The 16,373-nt window shown below is 37.3% G+C and overlaps 1 protein-coding gene across 8 annotated transcripts in view; it reads left to right on the forward strand.

Moving 5' to 3' along the window:
- Nucleotides 1-16,373, forward strand: part of KIAA0586 (KIAA0586 ortholog) — a 59,982-nt gene that overhangs the window by 42,028 nt on the left and 1,581 nt on the right. For 2 of the 8 annotated variants that reach the window (XM_026056109.1, XM_026056110.1), the window contains exons 30-33: nt 2,367-2,506; nt 7,518-7,605; nt 13,503-13,728; nt 13,835-14,524. In XM_026056109.1, the coding sequence (XP_025911894.1) occupies nt 2,367-2,506; nt 7,518-7,605; nt 13,503-13,728; nt 13,835-13,883 (503 nt within the window). In that variant the 3' untranslated portion in view covers nt 13,884-14,524. Of the gene's footprint in view, nt 1-2,366; nt 2,507-7,517; nt 7,606-10,809; nt 10,895-12,194; nt 12,735-13,502; nt 13,729-13,834; nt 14,525-14,719; nt 15,288-16,220; nt 16,365-16,373 lie in introns of those variants that run through there. The other 6 variants (XM_026056111.1, XR_003251957.1, XM_026056113.1 and 3 more) reach the window with 6 other exon arrangements.

Raw genomic sequence — 16,373 nt, forward strand, 5'->3', positions numbered from 1 at the left:
GTATTTACTTGTATTCTGAGGTTTTCTATAATAGTATCTGAAATTATTTCAGAGAGTGTGTTCAACTCCTGTATTAAATACAGGCAATTACTGCAATGAAAGGATTAGCATTCCTATTCTGAGAATTGTTTTGGGTGGGTTTGACTCAAGCTGTGTCTTCACTCTTCTTTGGCTAATGCAGAATTCTTTAATATGCTACACTTTGAACTAAAATTGTTCCAAGTACCCACTTCCCTATGCAAAAGTCAACTTGCAAAGTATGTGTTTTATTCTTTTAAGTCTAATTCAGAACTCAAAAACACTTGATTTGACCGTTCTTGAGGTCTGTTTCCATAGAACAGGTACTAACACTGGCAGGGCCAGCGGCTTCTCTCTCTCCTCTGACAGCATTCCTCCTCATTACTTTTATCACTCCATCAGAGCAATACCGTAGTGTCTCACAATCTGTAATATATTTTAGCTTCATAATATTCCTATAACATCTGGAAATTCTTTTTCTCCCAGATGGGTAGCTGAGGCACACATTGTGGTTCAAGGTATTGGAGGAATATATTGCTGTGGTAAAGCAATAGACTGTGGCCCATCATTCATTTCCCTCATCTTTCTGCCCCATTTTCTCCATTTTTATCTGAAAATGTATTTCTGTACTTGCTTAATTAAACTGCTACATGTTTGTAGAAACTCCTACTTTTGGTGAGTGTGGTTTTAAATCTAATTAGACAAAACTGAAATAATTATTAAGCTGTAATAAGACAAACATGGTTGCCCTGAGTCATCTAAAACAGAGTAGTTGTCTATACCRTATTAGACCAGTATCTAAAGTGACCAAACAACTGTTTTTCTCTCCTTTTAATCTTCACATGTATGATTTTGACAAGAGAAGGATTTCTCATGTTATTAACACTTGACGAATAGGAAGTGGATTGAAACTGAATGTGTTCAACATGTGATATAAATGCTCTCAGAGAAATGGAGCTTGATTCACATTTGAACTGGTTATTTGGAGAGTAAGTCCTTTAAGCTCACTGTTACCTAACATTTTGAACCAGCCAGCATGGTATTTATTGACATTACTAAGGAAACAAAGTTGTATAAAAGCTAGGATCTACTTTGAAGGTAATGATGTTTTCATGTCAGGGAGGAACAGAAGATCTTGTCTCCAAGTCCTTTTGATAATGAAGTCAATGCTGAACATGAAATATTCCTTTGAGGCAGAGAGGGGGAATGATCTGTGCTTTTTTCACTTTCTTCCAAGTCTTTTGTATCCTTCACGGGTATGTGAGATTGCACATCCTTTAGTCTATTGCGAGTTAGCGCTAAGTGCTATTTCCTCATTATTTAAGAATTATTTTTAGGGGTAAAATCAAATAATTGTTAAACCAGTTAGGTGTAAAAGTTCACATATTTCAGGGTGTGTAATTCTGTACACATTAAAACACTTGACTAGTCGAGCATATAACCTTGCAGTAGATACTTGCAGTAGTATGACAGTTTCCCTGTCAGAATGAGTTACTTGCTTGCAAATGTATCTGTAGGTATCCTAGGGATTGTGTATCTATGAATGCCTTCAGTTTTGTGACCAGTTTTAATTTGTATTATGGAAATCTGTTGTCCATTTGTAGAATATAGAAAGTGTTGCTTATATGGGCATATGACAGCATTGTAGCGATCAGTCTGTCCTTTATAAATCCTTGTTTTCAGTGGTTAAAATCAAGGACATAAAAACCAAATTGCAAATGAAATATGGCACATGTAGTCTTAAAGTGAACAATAATTACAGTTAATTAGACTTAAAATTCTTTCTTTGGCTCTATATGGTAACAGAAGGCAAAGTTATTTCATGAGCTGTCAGTATGTTTTTCATAAAGATGTTTTACATGCTTGCAGGCTGCAAAAGCATGATAAATACTGGGTTACATAGCAAATTACCTCTTTAAAAAATAGACTATTATCCAGCTTTCTTTTAACTCACACTAAGTGAAACATTTTCATGAAGAAGCCTTTCCAGTATTGTTCCAATATGCAAGATAAAACTTATTAAGCATATAATGATATGATGAACTATACAGCTCTGAAGCTACTGTAACAACTTGCCATGATGGAAATCTACAAATCATAAAACTGATCTTTTTTTTTCCATTTCCAAAGACATATATTTCCTTTTTTCTTTTTCTTTTTTTTTCTCCACAAGGACTACTTAAGGGATATTCCATGAGTGTGTAAAGAGGAAATTGTTCTCTTTAGCATTGTACGTTCCACTGTTCAGTCTTGAAAAGGCTCCACATCCTGCTTCACACGATCTGCCTGGGAGATTATTGCTCCAGTTCATCAGGAATTCTTTTTTTCTCCTTATTTTTCTCTCTCAGCAGAAATTCTTGGAGATGCAGATACAAGTCATGGTCCAATGCTTATGACTGAATTGGAATCACAACCAGTTTCAAATCCTGCTGTGCAAGCAGCCCAAGTAAGCTGCAGAGTGACATCTCTCTCCAAGGGTCTCTCCCAGGTAAACTCAAAGGATTTTTTTTTTTTTTTTGACTAGTCAGAAAGTGCGCACTGAAATCTAGGAAGATAAATTTTCATATTTAGGTAGTGGAGACTGACATCACAGAACAGGCACACTTAAAGCGATATGTTTAGCCCTGTGAAATTGAAATGAAAAGTACATGTGTAAAACAAAGAAGATGGTTTTTACGGAGGTGGAATCCTTGCAATGTTTTTTCTGTTAGGCTCTTGCCTTCTGTTTGAATATTTCTGTATTTTCTCACAGCTTCACTGGTGTCCTAGGATCTAACACCATGCATACTCAGTTCACGTGGCACTTTCCAGTGGTTTAGGGGCATAGTGCTTCAAATACAGAAAAGTGGCATATAGATATACGGGAGAGGAAACAGCAATAGAGGTTCTGCCTCACCCATTGTAGCCCACTGATTTAGCTTTTCAGGAGCTTTGGTTGCTGTAGTAGGGGCAGGGTTTGAAAAGCAGTATTGACGGTGCACCTCAGAACAGTTGAAGGTAGAGGAAGATCTTGTTGACTTCTACTTGAAACTTGGAGTTTGTCTTTTGCTGCTTTATTAGTATGTGCTTCTACTTAGAGGTGATGGTTTTCCTACTAACTAAAGATAAATTCAAGTAGCAAGTGACAAAAACTAAAATCAGGTGTCGGGTTGCTCTTTAATATGCTAAACTTCACAATGTGTTTGAAAGTAATAGTATAGTTACTGTGTGGTTGATATGTTCATGGATGCATTCTATTCTTCACTGATGTTCTATATTAAAAATAGCCTAAATCACCCTATAGCCTAATAGAGCCTAATAAACTAGCCTAAATTTACCTGTCTTTGGTTTTGCTTTTGAGCCTTGATTTGTACTGTGCCCTTGCTGTCTGACCAGTTCTTAAACACGTCATTTTAAGTGAAGTGCTGCATCTTCAAAGGTGATTTGAAATATTATACCTCTTCCACTTTGAGATCACCAGGGCGTATTATTTCTTGGGGTGATTGTTCATAGGCAAGACTGGATTCTGCTAAGCAGCTGTCTGTTGGGGTGATGCTTGTATCCTTGTTATCCTTTCACTAGCCAAAAATAACAGGGGCAGAGCGAGTAAAATGTGTGTTTCCTTCTTCTAGCACCAGTAGCTGTAATAAAGAACCCAGTGGTATCTGCATCTCCTGCTCTGAAGATGTAGCTAATGTGGTTAGGTTTTGTTTTAGTTTGCCTGGGCACAGGCAAATGATAACTTACCACGTTTAAGCTGATCCAGGCACTTAGTCTCACCTATGCAAGGAATATAAGGTGTTCTAACATAGCTTAGTTGTTTTTCATAGAGGAAAAAAATATACGTATAATTGTGTATTATGTTATCTGCGGAAACTTTTTCTTGCATCTGAATCCTTAATGTGGGTTTTGTTTTTGTTTGTTTTTTTGCCTGCTGGCATATAAAACTCTCCCTTGCACTAAATAAATCAAACCCCAAATTTTGTGGTTCTGTTTGTTTGTTTTGTTTTCCCAAGCAATCATGTCTTCCTGTACATGGGTGTTTGTGGCATAAGACTCTAAACCACTGCTTCTCAAGGGGTAGATTTTTAACTTTTCTGTGATGTGACCGTGCCCCATGATAGCCACAGTCAACTTCTGTCCTGTGTGGGGCAAAGCTGTGTTCCATAAGATCCAGTACTAGATCTGAACCTCCTTCTCTGAAAGGACCCAGATAGCAAGCAGGCAAAGTTGAAGCTGTTCCTCCTGAAAAGTTCTGTGCAGGAGACAGTATACCTGCAAATCCTCCAAAACACTCTAGATGTTGGGTTTTGTTTTTTTTTTTAATTTTTTTTAAGATGTTGAGATGTCACCTTATTTCTCTGAACAGCTTTCCATAAGTCCTTGCATTTGCTAACTTGGCAGTGTTTTCATATAGGTCTTCAGGGTCTACACCAGTCACTGGTACTCCTCTCCCAACAGCTTTTGAGAAGATTCATTAAGTCTTCCTTGTCTAAAAGCAGGAAGGTAGGGTTCTGTTTTGCTGCATCAGCACTGAGACAGAACTTCTTTGCACACAAGGAATGGTTTGCCTACTGAACCAAAAATTACGAAGCTGAGCTTCATCCCAGACTACCAGCAAGCCAGGAGCTATCTCTTTGGCTCCTTAATATTAAAAAAAAATCCCTGTATGAGATAATTTGAAAGCTTGTTTCAAAAGCACATCAGTCTTTTCACTTCTTGGTTTTCATCTCTAGCCAGTGTTTTACCTTGATTGCAATGAAACTGTATCAGCTACTTATAAAGTGAGAAAAGCAATCCCTTGAGGCGCAAAATGAGGCTTTTAATGGTGTTTGCTGAGAGGCCTGAGAAAGCACATACTGCTTCAGATGACATCCAGCTTTGGATTCTGTGGAGCTTTGTTCTGATTCAACTGGGAACAATACTCCTGGACACTAGGATTTATCATGCCAAAGCTAGGATGGCTTCTGTAACCTGTCTGAATAGGATCCTCGCTTCAGAGAGGTTGTGGGCGGCAGTGTGGAGAAGCCATGTAATTGCCACTTGTTTGTTCCCTGGCACCGGGTGCGGATCAGACCCTGACCGACAGGATGAGCATTGTCTTTTCCTGTAGGGCATAGGAAAATGCCTTTTAGTCATGAATGACACCTGTGTGGTCACTCGCTCCAAGATGAATGCCTTAAGTCATACAGGAATTTTCTCACCTACCCAAATTTCTTTGGTGTTCCTCCATTTCTGGCACTGGAGTTTTGTGAGATTTATATCTGCTTTTAGCCACTGTTAGAGGGGATGCCAGACTAAATGCATCTTTGGTTTGACCTGTTATGGCCATTCTTGTTTAATAACACAGGAATTAAGTGATATTTGTGGCCACTTGGCCCCTATGCTCTTAGCTCTAGGAAGCAAAAGAATGGCAAGGAGGAAAATGGGCTCTTCTTGCTCTAAATAAATCATTTTTTGCTCATGGGAGAGGCACAAACATTGAAAATTAGATTTGTGTGGCTAAACATTTCAAAGATGGTAAATCTAAATCACTCTAAGTCCCAAATGCATTGTTAAATTCTTGGAGAATGAGTTAATTGCAAAATATTCTCATAATGCTCTTACATAAGTAGGAATGTTTTTATATAATCAACATTTTTTAAGTGGGATTGTCAGCTTGATATTCTCATTAGCTTTCATTTCTAGTATTTCAAAAGAGATTTTTTTTTTTTTTAATCTTCCAGGAATGCAAAATTGTGGGTTATGAATCTCTGTGTTATGTCTAAACTTCTGTTTGCACCTCATTTGAGTTTAAACTATTTTTTGGGTTTGTCTCAATAAAAGCCCCCACCTCAAAAGGCCTCGTGGGTGTATTGTTACGCTGCTTAAACTTAATGTCCTGTAACGGTGATGACCTTTAGATAGCAATGTCCTTCAATCACACTTCCACCTACCTTAAAGCTAGGCCTCCCTGCTTTCAGAAAATCACCTCAGCTCCTTGTTTTCTTGTCAGCTTTAAATTATGCTGAATGATGTAGGTCTACTTCATGGAGCGTAGAGGTGCCGGAAGTAGTGCCAGTCCTAGCTGGCATATCCAGGCGAATAGTGCCTTGTGGAGATGCTAGCTTGACCTCCCAGCATGTATAATCACTTTTATTAGCTTAGGCTCACCACTGTGCTGCTGAGGTTTATGCTGCTGCTTGTTACAGAGATAACATGCTCTTTACTAGTGTGGGCATCTCCATCTGTTCACTGGAACATGTAAGTATCCATAGTGTCCATACTGCCATTGAGAAAAGGGCAGCGACTAAATGGCTTATCTTCTTGTTCCTCCCGATTTCTGCAACACCAGCTTAAATGATCATGCTTTAAGTGCATGACAAGCAATATCATTACCATTGAGAGTCCCATTATCGTAGGATACAGTTGTTAGCTGAAAGAAATGGGAAGCCCTGATTGCTTCCTTGGCTCCGTGCTTGTTTGCTGGACAGAAATGTTCTCATCAGTATTTCTGGCTGTTTGTTTCGCTTGAAGCCTGTACTGGGTAGGATTTTCTCTTGCAGAACTGAAGTATGCTTTCTCTTTCCTCCTTTTTAGCTTTTGGGGACCAAATACCATAGCTTCTTCAAGCGTGCCATTCCTTTTTAAGGCATATAATTTTCTTGAAAGTCATACAGCAATGCTTCATAGGCTTCAAATGCTGTATGATATGCGGAAGTTTATGACCCTTCTAGTGTTCCTCCTTCTCTAGGAAGCTTCATTAAAAAGCATATATTCATCTATAGAATCATCAGAATAACTGAAGAAATCAAGTTGGTCTGTTTTAGAGAATGCCTTACAGTTTCCATGAGTTGGTTGTGCACATTTCATGGCTCCTGTGTACATTGTAGTGGAACGTCATTGTGCCACAATTTCTGTCCCAAACAGTTAACAGCCTAAGACAACAAGTGTGTTTGACAAATGTGATGTCTTCCTTTTTAATATGCAGAGCATTTGTTGATCCTACGTAACCGCTTTCTGATAGGCATCATGGCAGACATAGGTCCTGAAAAGAATTTCAGGAAGAGAGAGAAATGGTTTTAAAAACATGGTCAAGGAAATAGATTTTCTACTTGTCATAGGTTTTCCAACCTATGTGCTAAATTTTTTTTCTTTTTGCTTTGAACTCTTTTTTTTTTTTTAATCCAGGAGGATTGGGGAAATCCTGGGTATTGGTATGGGGAGAAAAGAAGAAAAATCTTAAAAAGTTCCTCCTGCCACATTCTTTTGAGTGGGAATTGAGGGTCTCTTATGCCTTAGGTCTAAATGGCACTTTGTCATCCCTACTGCTCCCAGGATGTTAGTCTAGAGGAAGCAAAGTTGCAATAGGGTAATTCAGGTCTGAATTATTTTGAAGTTGAAAGGAGGTAGAACAAAAGCATATGCTTTAATGAACCTTAAAAAATCTCTTTGAATATTTCTTGAACCTCCACATAATTTTACTCTGCTTCTAAATCAAAAATCAGATTTGTAACATGATTCTAATATGTGACATGTAGGAAGGAAGCCAAGGAGTTGCAGAAGTTGCGCCTGTGAGACCCCGAGTTATTCATGTGAGAACTAAGTCTGAAGAGACGCAGCAAGAAGGTAATCCAATGTCATTAAGTAAACACAGTTCTTTCAGTTAAGCACATCACTTTTAAGTGCTGTTCTATACTCATTCACAATAAAGCTGTGATTTTTGGCATTCTGTTTTTATTACTACTATATTCCCCAAAATTTTAATGGGTACATACAGCATTTGTAAATCTGCTTACACAGTTATGATCTCACTGGGGTGCACTGAAAGAGTTGATACTGTACCTGTCTGTAAATAAGTCATCAGAATCTTTGCAATTAAGTATTTATTTAAACTTTTATTTGCCAAGAGCTTTACAATATGCATGTTGTGTAGTCAACTGAATTGTAATTGCATTATAGAAAGCTGTTCAGCGAACGTATTCGTAATGTAGTGGTAGATGACAGTGGTTCATACACATGAGAAAACGCAGGGGTACTAGAGGAGAAGTGAAAGATAATAAAAAGTTAAGGTCGTGCAAATGTGGAAAGAAAAGAGCATATCCAATGTTGCAATGGCTTGGTTTGAGATGGGCTTCTAGCTAATGTGTAACAGATGCTGGTTTTCTTTTGTGAAGGACGCTATGTATTATCTATGCATAGCCATGCTATTTTTAGAAATTATTTAACAATGTTTGTTAAAAGTATGAATGATATTGCATGAGGGGCAGAGAGTATTTTGTATTTACTGTAGTTCAAGTTAGTGTTGGAATAACAAGCTCTGCGCATATTATTGCCCTACTTGCTTGTTTTAGCAGATAGTAAGTTTGTGGAGGTGGTAAATGAGATATGTAGCAGTTTTAATATTAGGTGCTAAGAACAGGAATCTAAAAACCTGCACGTCTGTAATATATGCAATTATCATTTCTCCACCCAAGTATAGACAAATTCTTCCTTCAAGCCCTTTTTTAAAATAATTCTTTGAACTTCTTCCATTTAATTTTTTAAGAAACCTAATTGAATTATAATTTTGATGGAACTATTTTGCTTCAGCTATTTGTAAGGGGAGAGAAAAGCCCTGGGCCAATGTTATGGTCATGGGACTTGGAACCTAATTTCAAAACCGTGGTTTACATATCAAGAAGAAAGTTATGAATAATGTAAAACTTATCTTCTATGCACAATTAGTAGAAAAGTGTAGTGTCACTTTATGTGTCAATTAGTAGAAGTGTCAAACCTTAGGTTTGTGCATGTATATATTTTGTTGTAGGGACACTTATCAACATACGTTCTTAAAGTTGGTATATAAAGACTTCATTTATTAATTTTTATTAAGAGTTAGCCCCCATCTTTTAATATTGGTGGGAAGTATTGGAATGAATTTTTCTCTGATAGGAAGAACTGCATTTTTCCTCTGGTGCTCAGAAAATCCATACTGTTTAAGGAAATTGAATTTCCAATAAATTGCATATGGCCTCTAAATTGCAAAAAAAAAGGAAAGAAATTATGTGGCAGAGCTGTCTTCCAGAATTGACCTGTTCACAAGTTTAAGAGCAGTTAAGAGCAGTTCCTTCCCACCACTTCCTATTAAGCATCRGAGAGAAGGAGCAGATTGGGGATACTCTTCCTAGCACTGCAGCTCATGTTTTGCACCTCAGCTTTGGCTCTTGTGTTTTAACAAGACAGCGCTTCCAGCCTCTATCATGGAGTAGGAAGTTAGGGAGGGCTGGAAATGGAGTAAAATAACTTTTTTCAAATCTGTTATTTTCTAGAATCTTTCTCTTACGCCCCCCCCCCCCAAAAAAAAAAAAAAAGGATCAGTACTGTAATACAAGGTGTTTGGGTGCAGTCCAAGGGTGTCTGTGTGTCAGACCAAAATGTTTGACCGCAAGATGGCAGTAGTCTTTGCTCTTTGAGAGGAACAAAAAAAGGATGATTTATATAGCAGGATAATTTAAATCTCATTCATAGTATACATATTTAATGAGCCAATAAAAATCAAAAGGGTTTGGAAATGGAAACAACTGTCTGTCAGTTTTAACCAGAAGGTCCTGTCTACATAAGCTTCACCATATCCAACTTAAATCAGTGAAAATTTGAGGATAAAAATTAATAAGAATCACTGGAAAGAAAAATGAAAACTTGCAACATGATAAGCATGTGTGGGTTAAGTAACTGTTACTGTATAGCTAACTATACAGTACTGCTTATAGCTAACTGTACAGCTTATTAAACCACTTGAAGTGTGAATTCAGGGTGGTGGGAGAAAAGAGATATTGTTTTGAACTTAAAATTGCATTTGAAAATTTTTTTTTATTTAATTGATAAATGCATCTTTTGTCTCTGGTCACAAATAAATAAATATAAATATAAAATATATATGATAGAGCTTTCTTTTGTTGTTTAAGAATTTTTTTGTGGTCTACACTGAACATGTGTTTTTACTGAAAGAAAGTTGATTGATGTCCTCTAATGAAAGTTGAAGTTCAGTAGGACTTTTACAATATCATGCCTAAAAGGGTAATGTCTCCTGAAAGTTACAGCTGAAAATAAAGCCTGAATGTATTATTAATTGAAATGTGTGCCTTCTCTAGACATAGCGGAGACAGTGGTTTGAAAACATATATGTTTGTAGCGTATAATATACATGCAGAAATTTTTCTGGCTTTATAATACCCTTTAATCTTTATGCCATTTTTTTCATTTATCTTCATAAATTTAATATGATAATAATTGTGGTGGTTAGTGAATGTACATATTTCCAGAATGCAAGCATTTTTCAGCTTTCCATTAACATAATTTGAAATACTTAAATTAAAATGAAAGAACAGGTGGCAATGCTTGACTGCAGAGTGTTTTTAAACTTTAATACAAGCAGCTCAAAACCAAGGGGTAGATGTATCTTCATTTAATTATTTCTCTACAGCACAGACTCTCAAAATATGATCTGAAGAGCACAACTTAATGATAATAATTCCTTTTTATCTTCAGTTACTGAATTATATTCAGGCAGCTATAAGTGCATGAGAAAGTAATGCTAGGAGACTAAGCGATTGGCTTCGTTGCCACAGAGAGATTGCACAACTGCTTGTGGGAGGAGATGATCTGTGCAAAAAATGAATAAGGGGAGCAGAAGCCCTTAAAACAATCTGTATAAAAACAAAGTTTCCAGAGCTCCAGTTTTGTACTGAAAATGAGCTTGTTCTTTGCTCACATTGACATTATGCTGTACTGAAAATTGTAATATTGAAAATATGGATATAACTAAATATTTCTTTTGTCTCTCTTCCTTAGCCAGAAATTGCTCTTAGTCTTTTTTTTTTTTTTTCCTTTAAACTATTGTGGCATGAGGCAAATCTCTAACAGATGCTTCAATAGGAAGGAAGAAGATTAGGATAAGGCTAAAGGTCTGTATTTTTTTTCTTGGAACTGGAATTGCTTTGGTCAAACTCTTAACTATTTTACTGAAAGTTTACTTTTGCTTTAATATCCTGCTGTTTCTTTTTTTGGACTGGATCTCACTCTAGACTTTTGCTAAAGACTGTCCGAACCACACTGGAAATTGCAGCTAGTGAAGCAGAACAGAGCTATTTCACACTGTAGACAGAATACCGCCACAACCTGAGCTATAGGAATAGTTTGTATAGCCTATGTTGGTCCTTGAGCTTGACTGCTTTCTGAGGGAATATCTCGGAAACTGAAGTCATGAAATCAATTAGATGTAATTGTGGTATTTTACAAGCAAATGTTTGTCCTGTAGAGGTTTATATAAGTTTTTTCATTTTTTTCTGCAGAACTCTTGTTTCTGGTCTATTTTGACACCAATATAGCTCTCTCCCCATGATATCAAACTGCTCATTGACATAATTCAGTTAATTTATTTTACATTCTGGTTATTCAGGAAATGCAAAACTGTGTTTCCAACAGAAACTCTGCCTTTTTCACAAGTAGCCATAGGCTTATAAGTGATCAGAAGGGTTTGGAACACTAATTCTCAAACACTTTTCTCTTGCTTTATGCATGTGCGACCACTGCAATTACATGGCAGCCCATATATTATAAAACACCTACCTGAATAATAAGAATACATTTTGCATAATTTTCCTACATAAAATCCTCAGTAGCTGCACTTGAGAGTTTCTAGTTTAAAGTATTGCAAGTTGATATGTAACTTTGTTACAGTAAATTTGGAACAGTAGCTTTGAATTTGCTGACTCATACATTTTAATTATCTGCTATAAAGCATCATTTATATCTAAGGTTGCTTTTTTCCCCACTGAGTTATCTCAATTTTTTTTGAGCAAAAGCTTAAAACAAAACACTGATTTTTTTTCATAGTGTAAGGTGAAGTCACGTGTAGAATCATTGTTGCATACCCAGGTGTGTTCTTCTGCTTGGAGTTATGGGAAGAAGTGAGCACCAGGAACTGCTGTGGCTTTCATGGCACGGTGCGCATCCTTGCACCTATTCACAAAAGATTCCTTTTTGGGAAATGATCCTCCAGTCTCCTAAATCTCTCATTTCCTCCCCTTCTTTAAGTTAAATATATCTTAATAATGGAATAGATTTTCCTAGACATATCAGTTCTGTTATGCTGTATTTGTCATTACTGCCTTGTTCCTGCATTGGGGATTTCTCCATATTTCCTCTTGAGACAGTTTTTCCATTTATTTTTGCAGCTTCTGTCTCTAGTGGCCAAACAGATTCTAGGCAGAATTCTAATTAAGAAAAGAGTACCTCTCACCACTGCATATCCACTCTGAGACAACTGGAATGTAGATAATAGTCCAAAATTGCAATTTCCGCTTTGGCACTCTACCTTTGATCTTCTACAAGTTCCAGTTTCCAGTTGTGCGAATCAGCCTCTACTGTAAGACAATCCAGGTGTAAAGAGTTATTGAAGAGGGTAGATTTTCAAATAAGTAAGTAACAGCAGCTTTGCTTGTTTTCTTGATGCCCATCCAGCCAGGAGCTGAGCACCAAAGCTAGAACTTGATGCTGTTTCTCTTGTGTTAGATTCTCATGCTCTGAATGTGTGGTGATGAAGGAGCTGGAGTTGCTGTGCATTGCAAATAGGGTATGTTCTTGATAGCAAGTATCAAATACAGTATAGGATCTCCTGGACACTAAATCACTCCTCACCAGTCTACCCAAATTGTGCCTAAACACACAGCCTTTTTTTCTCCCAGCCTGTGTAGGATTCATAAACATGATAGGATCTGACTGAAGCAGCTTTGTATTGTGTATTATGATTTGTATGCACTTTTACAAACTTACAGTAATTGCTCTTGCCTTCATTGTAAAGAGCAAAAAATAAACACACACAATAAACCCTGTAAACGGGCATCGATCCCACTGGCACTGATCTTGAGTAACTCTGAATAAAAGCAGATTTTGTAGCAAGCTGACTAGGCTGACCTGCTTTCCCCTTTCATGCACCCATTGCTTGTATAAATGGGACACACACACACACACACACACACACACACACACACTCACACACACACACACACTCACACTCACTAAGGACAGAGACTCCCCACATACTTAATCAGTCTAAGGGCTGTTTCCAGTTAGTTCTTCTCTGGAGGGAGAAGTTTCTCACAAATTAGTGGTTCCACAGCTCTGTGCCCATGGTTTAATAAGAAAGAACTGACGTGCATCTAGAAAGCAAGTGTCCTTAGCTGTTCTGTGGCCTCTGTGTTCCAGTAGGTTATGGGAGATGATTGGTGGAGTCTCTCCTGAACCTGCTACTCACTTATATACATATACTTGAGTCTGAAGTCCCTCTAGATGTCATCTTTACTACCATAATGTTGTATAGAGGCATTAGATTTTTGTGGTCTTATTCTTCCATGCGCCTATTCTTTAATAGTGATAGCAAATGAATTTAWAATGAGATTCCTAGTTGTTCTAAATGATGCATCTCAGTATGTCACTACAGCAAGATCTGTTGTGAGGAACAACATTGTCCTTTTCTTGTTCAGCTCAGCATTTGGTTGCAGTTACTGCATCCAGGTGTATGCTGCAGCCTTCACCAGAGATTACAGCCTTCAAAGACCGTTTGCTGGATAAGATGCATTTCCACTCCTCACTCTACAGCCTGGTACATCAATATCAGCTGAAGTTGGAATTAGTAACAACCCTTCCAGCTCTCTCAGCTAGACCTGCTTCTGACTCTGCTGCTGAGTTAGTGCAATCAACAGACTCACAGTAGGGTCTTTTAGGATAACCATCCTTGCTGGGATTAACAATCATTTAAGTAGGCCTCTTATCTCACATTATTTTTTTAAATATGAAAGTTGTATTTCTTTTATAGAAGGCATGAGTATCAGAACAAGAAGCCTGAGGCCTTTGGATGCTGGTGACCCGTTGCATAGATACTGTATGGCCACAGATGAAGACAAGGAGTATTACAAACACGCCTTTCAATCTGAAGAAACGTTTATAGCAAAATTATAGGATGTGTAGGAATAATACAATTGTGTAGGACTAATAGAAATGTGTAGGAATAATAGGCTTTCTGTCCTGAAAATACTCTGGATTTGTTTTGTTTTTCCTCTTCTGGTTGTCACGGAAAGCAGATGTTGCCCTTTATAATTCAGGGGCTTGTGCATGTCTGAGAGCAAAGCAACAGAATGAGCTGCTTCTGCTTTCCCTGTCTGTGTTGGTTGTGACCATCCTTGGCAGAGGCAGCTGGACACTCTTCAGCTTTATTTCTCCTTGAAGAGCTCCAATTCAGCTTTTTAAGCACTATCCAGAAATTGAAAGGACCCAGCTGTTTGTACATGGGATGGCTGATAGGAGAGAGATGACCAGGAAGAGAAGAGGTAGCTTAATGCGAGTGATGAATAATCCACAGATTCTGACCATCGTTGTCCCCAAACCTCTTTTATGAAGTGGGTGGGGGATTTACAGATGCTGTCATTCTCAGCCATTGACCTTGTTTCTTTCCCTTTTTTAATACTTAATAAAGTTTTTGCACTGCTGGCACAGGTGATACATAGTTGTGAAGTTATTAAAAAAATCTAGTGAGCCGATAAAGATGGATATTTAGATGATTGGTGTCTACAGTCAAATAGTAACATTTTATTTTTTTTTAACTTTTTTGCTTATTATGTTGTGAAAGGGCTTGACTTACAGATGATTTTGCTGTTCGTGATCGGTGTAGTTATCTAAGTATTTTATTTACTTGTTTTCCTAGATCCTTTAGGAGTCGACAGACCTCCTACTTTGTGTGTTGAACAGAGGCCAGGTTTTTCTAGCAACTTCTTCCAAACACATTGATACAAAGACTGCATATAATGAAATATAAGTGTCTCCAGTGCCCGTTTTCCTCATTTCTTAACTAGGTGCCTAGGAAACTTTTGAATAAGGCAAGAGAACATAGAGTAAATGCTGTCTAGGATGTTTTCCAAATTAGGGATACTATATAAAATAATTGTAATGTTACTCTTTGATAGCATGCTGTTTTTGAGAAAATGCAGTCTGCCAAAGTAGATTCTTTCCTAAAAATAGGGTAAAAACTGATAAGTGAAGATTAAAGTTGTAATGTGTGACCTGTTCACTGCTCAGTTTGCATATGAGACTACATTTTCTAACAGTATTGAATAACGTGCAAATATAAAACTTGGTTAAAAGCGCTTTTTGTCGTCTATAAAGCTGAATTTTGAAAGCAAAATGCAACAAATCCTCTTCTCTGAAATACTTGTTACAAATTACTTTTTGGTGACTGTTTGCAAGGAACAGTAGTAAATGATGAAGATGGGTTATGTTTTGTCTGTGAACTACTGTGTTCTGTTTTCTGTCATGAATGCTGTCATTCAGGAAGAAAAAAATTAAAAGTACACCTAGAAAAAGTTAGTTTAGATTTAGAACCTTTGTATCTCTATTATCATTTAGAAATTGTTTTCCTTCTCTAATCTGAAACATGTTTTGCTTTTAAAGCAACAAGAACTGCTTTTAAGCACAGTTCTAAACAAGTTGAGAGAGAGTTGTTGAGTATGACACAAAATACTTAGCAGTTCCATAAAATGCAGGGTTTTTTCCCCTAATGCTTTGGCTGCAGGGAGGTAACTGTTTCTCTTTGTGTATGGCATAACTTTGACTTTCTATTCACTCTTTTCCTTTTTAATGTCAGATAGGCATGTAGCTTTAATACAAAACAATAAATCATCAGCCATATGCAAACAATAAAAATGTGCATCTCAGGCCACACAGAGTCTGTTAGAATTACATTTATGTTTTGGCTCAAAATTATACAGTTGAGGCAGGTTAGGCTTAATATGGGCTGACCTACTGACCTCCAACCTAACTCAAGTTGTTACAGTAAAGTACTAATCTCAAGGTTGCATAGTATGGCTTGGTTTTATGCACTGTACGTATTGCAAGACTTAGGCAGGGTTGTATTTGTTTAAAGACAGTGTGGCAGCTGCAGTTTCTGTCCCTTGTCAGGCTATTGTATCTTCAAAAGAAGTAAAAAGCTTGGAATTTGCTGGCAGTTGCTTAATATCTGTGTTTTTTTGGTTTGTTTTTATATTCCTAAAACCATAATTACAGATCTTGAGAAAATTGTTTTATTTACTTAACAGCTGCCATTGCGCCCTGTTGTGTAAATCAAAATTATAAATGGGAAATATTTACTAGTTTGAGTTACAGTGTAAATACATGATTAACTTCTTCAAAGTGCACATTGCCTGTTTCAGTAATTGGAACCGATCCTAGAGACATGCGAAGAGCGAGATTGCACAGGGGATGCTCGTTTCTGAAGATGAAGCTTCCTTCCTGATTAAAAAAAGAAGAGCGGAGGAGCAACGGTTTCTTGTTGCGGGTCCTCACTTTAATGGATGGTCAGTCCA

The sequence above is a fragment of the Apteryx rowi genome, unplaced genomic scaffold (assembly GCF_003343035.1).
Source record: "Apteryx rowi isolate R43461 unplaced genomic scaffold, aptRow1 scaffold_13, whole genome shotgun sequence".
NCBI lineage: Eukaryota > Metazoa > Chordata > Aves > Apterygiformes > Apterygidae > Apteryx > Apteryx rowi.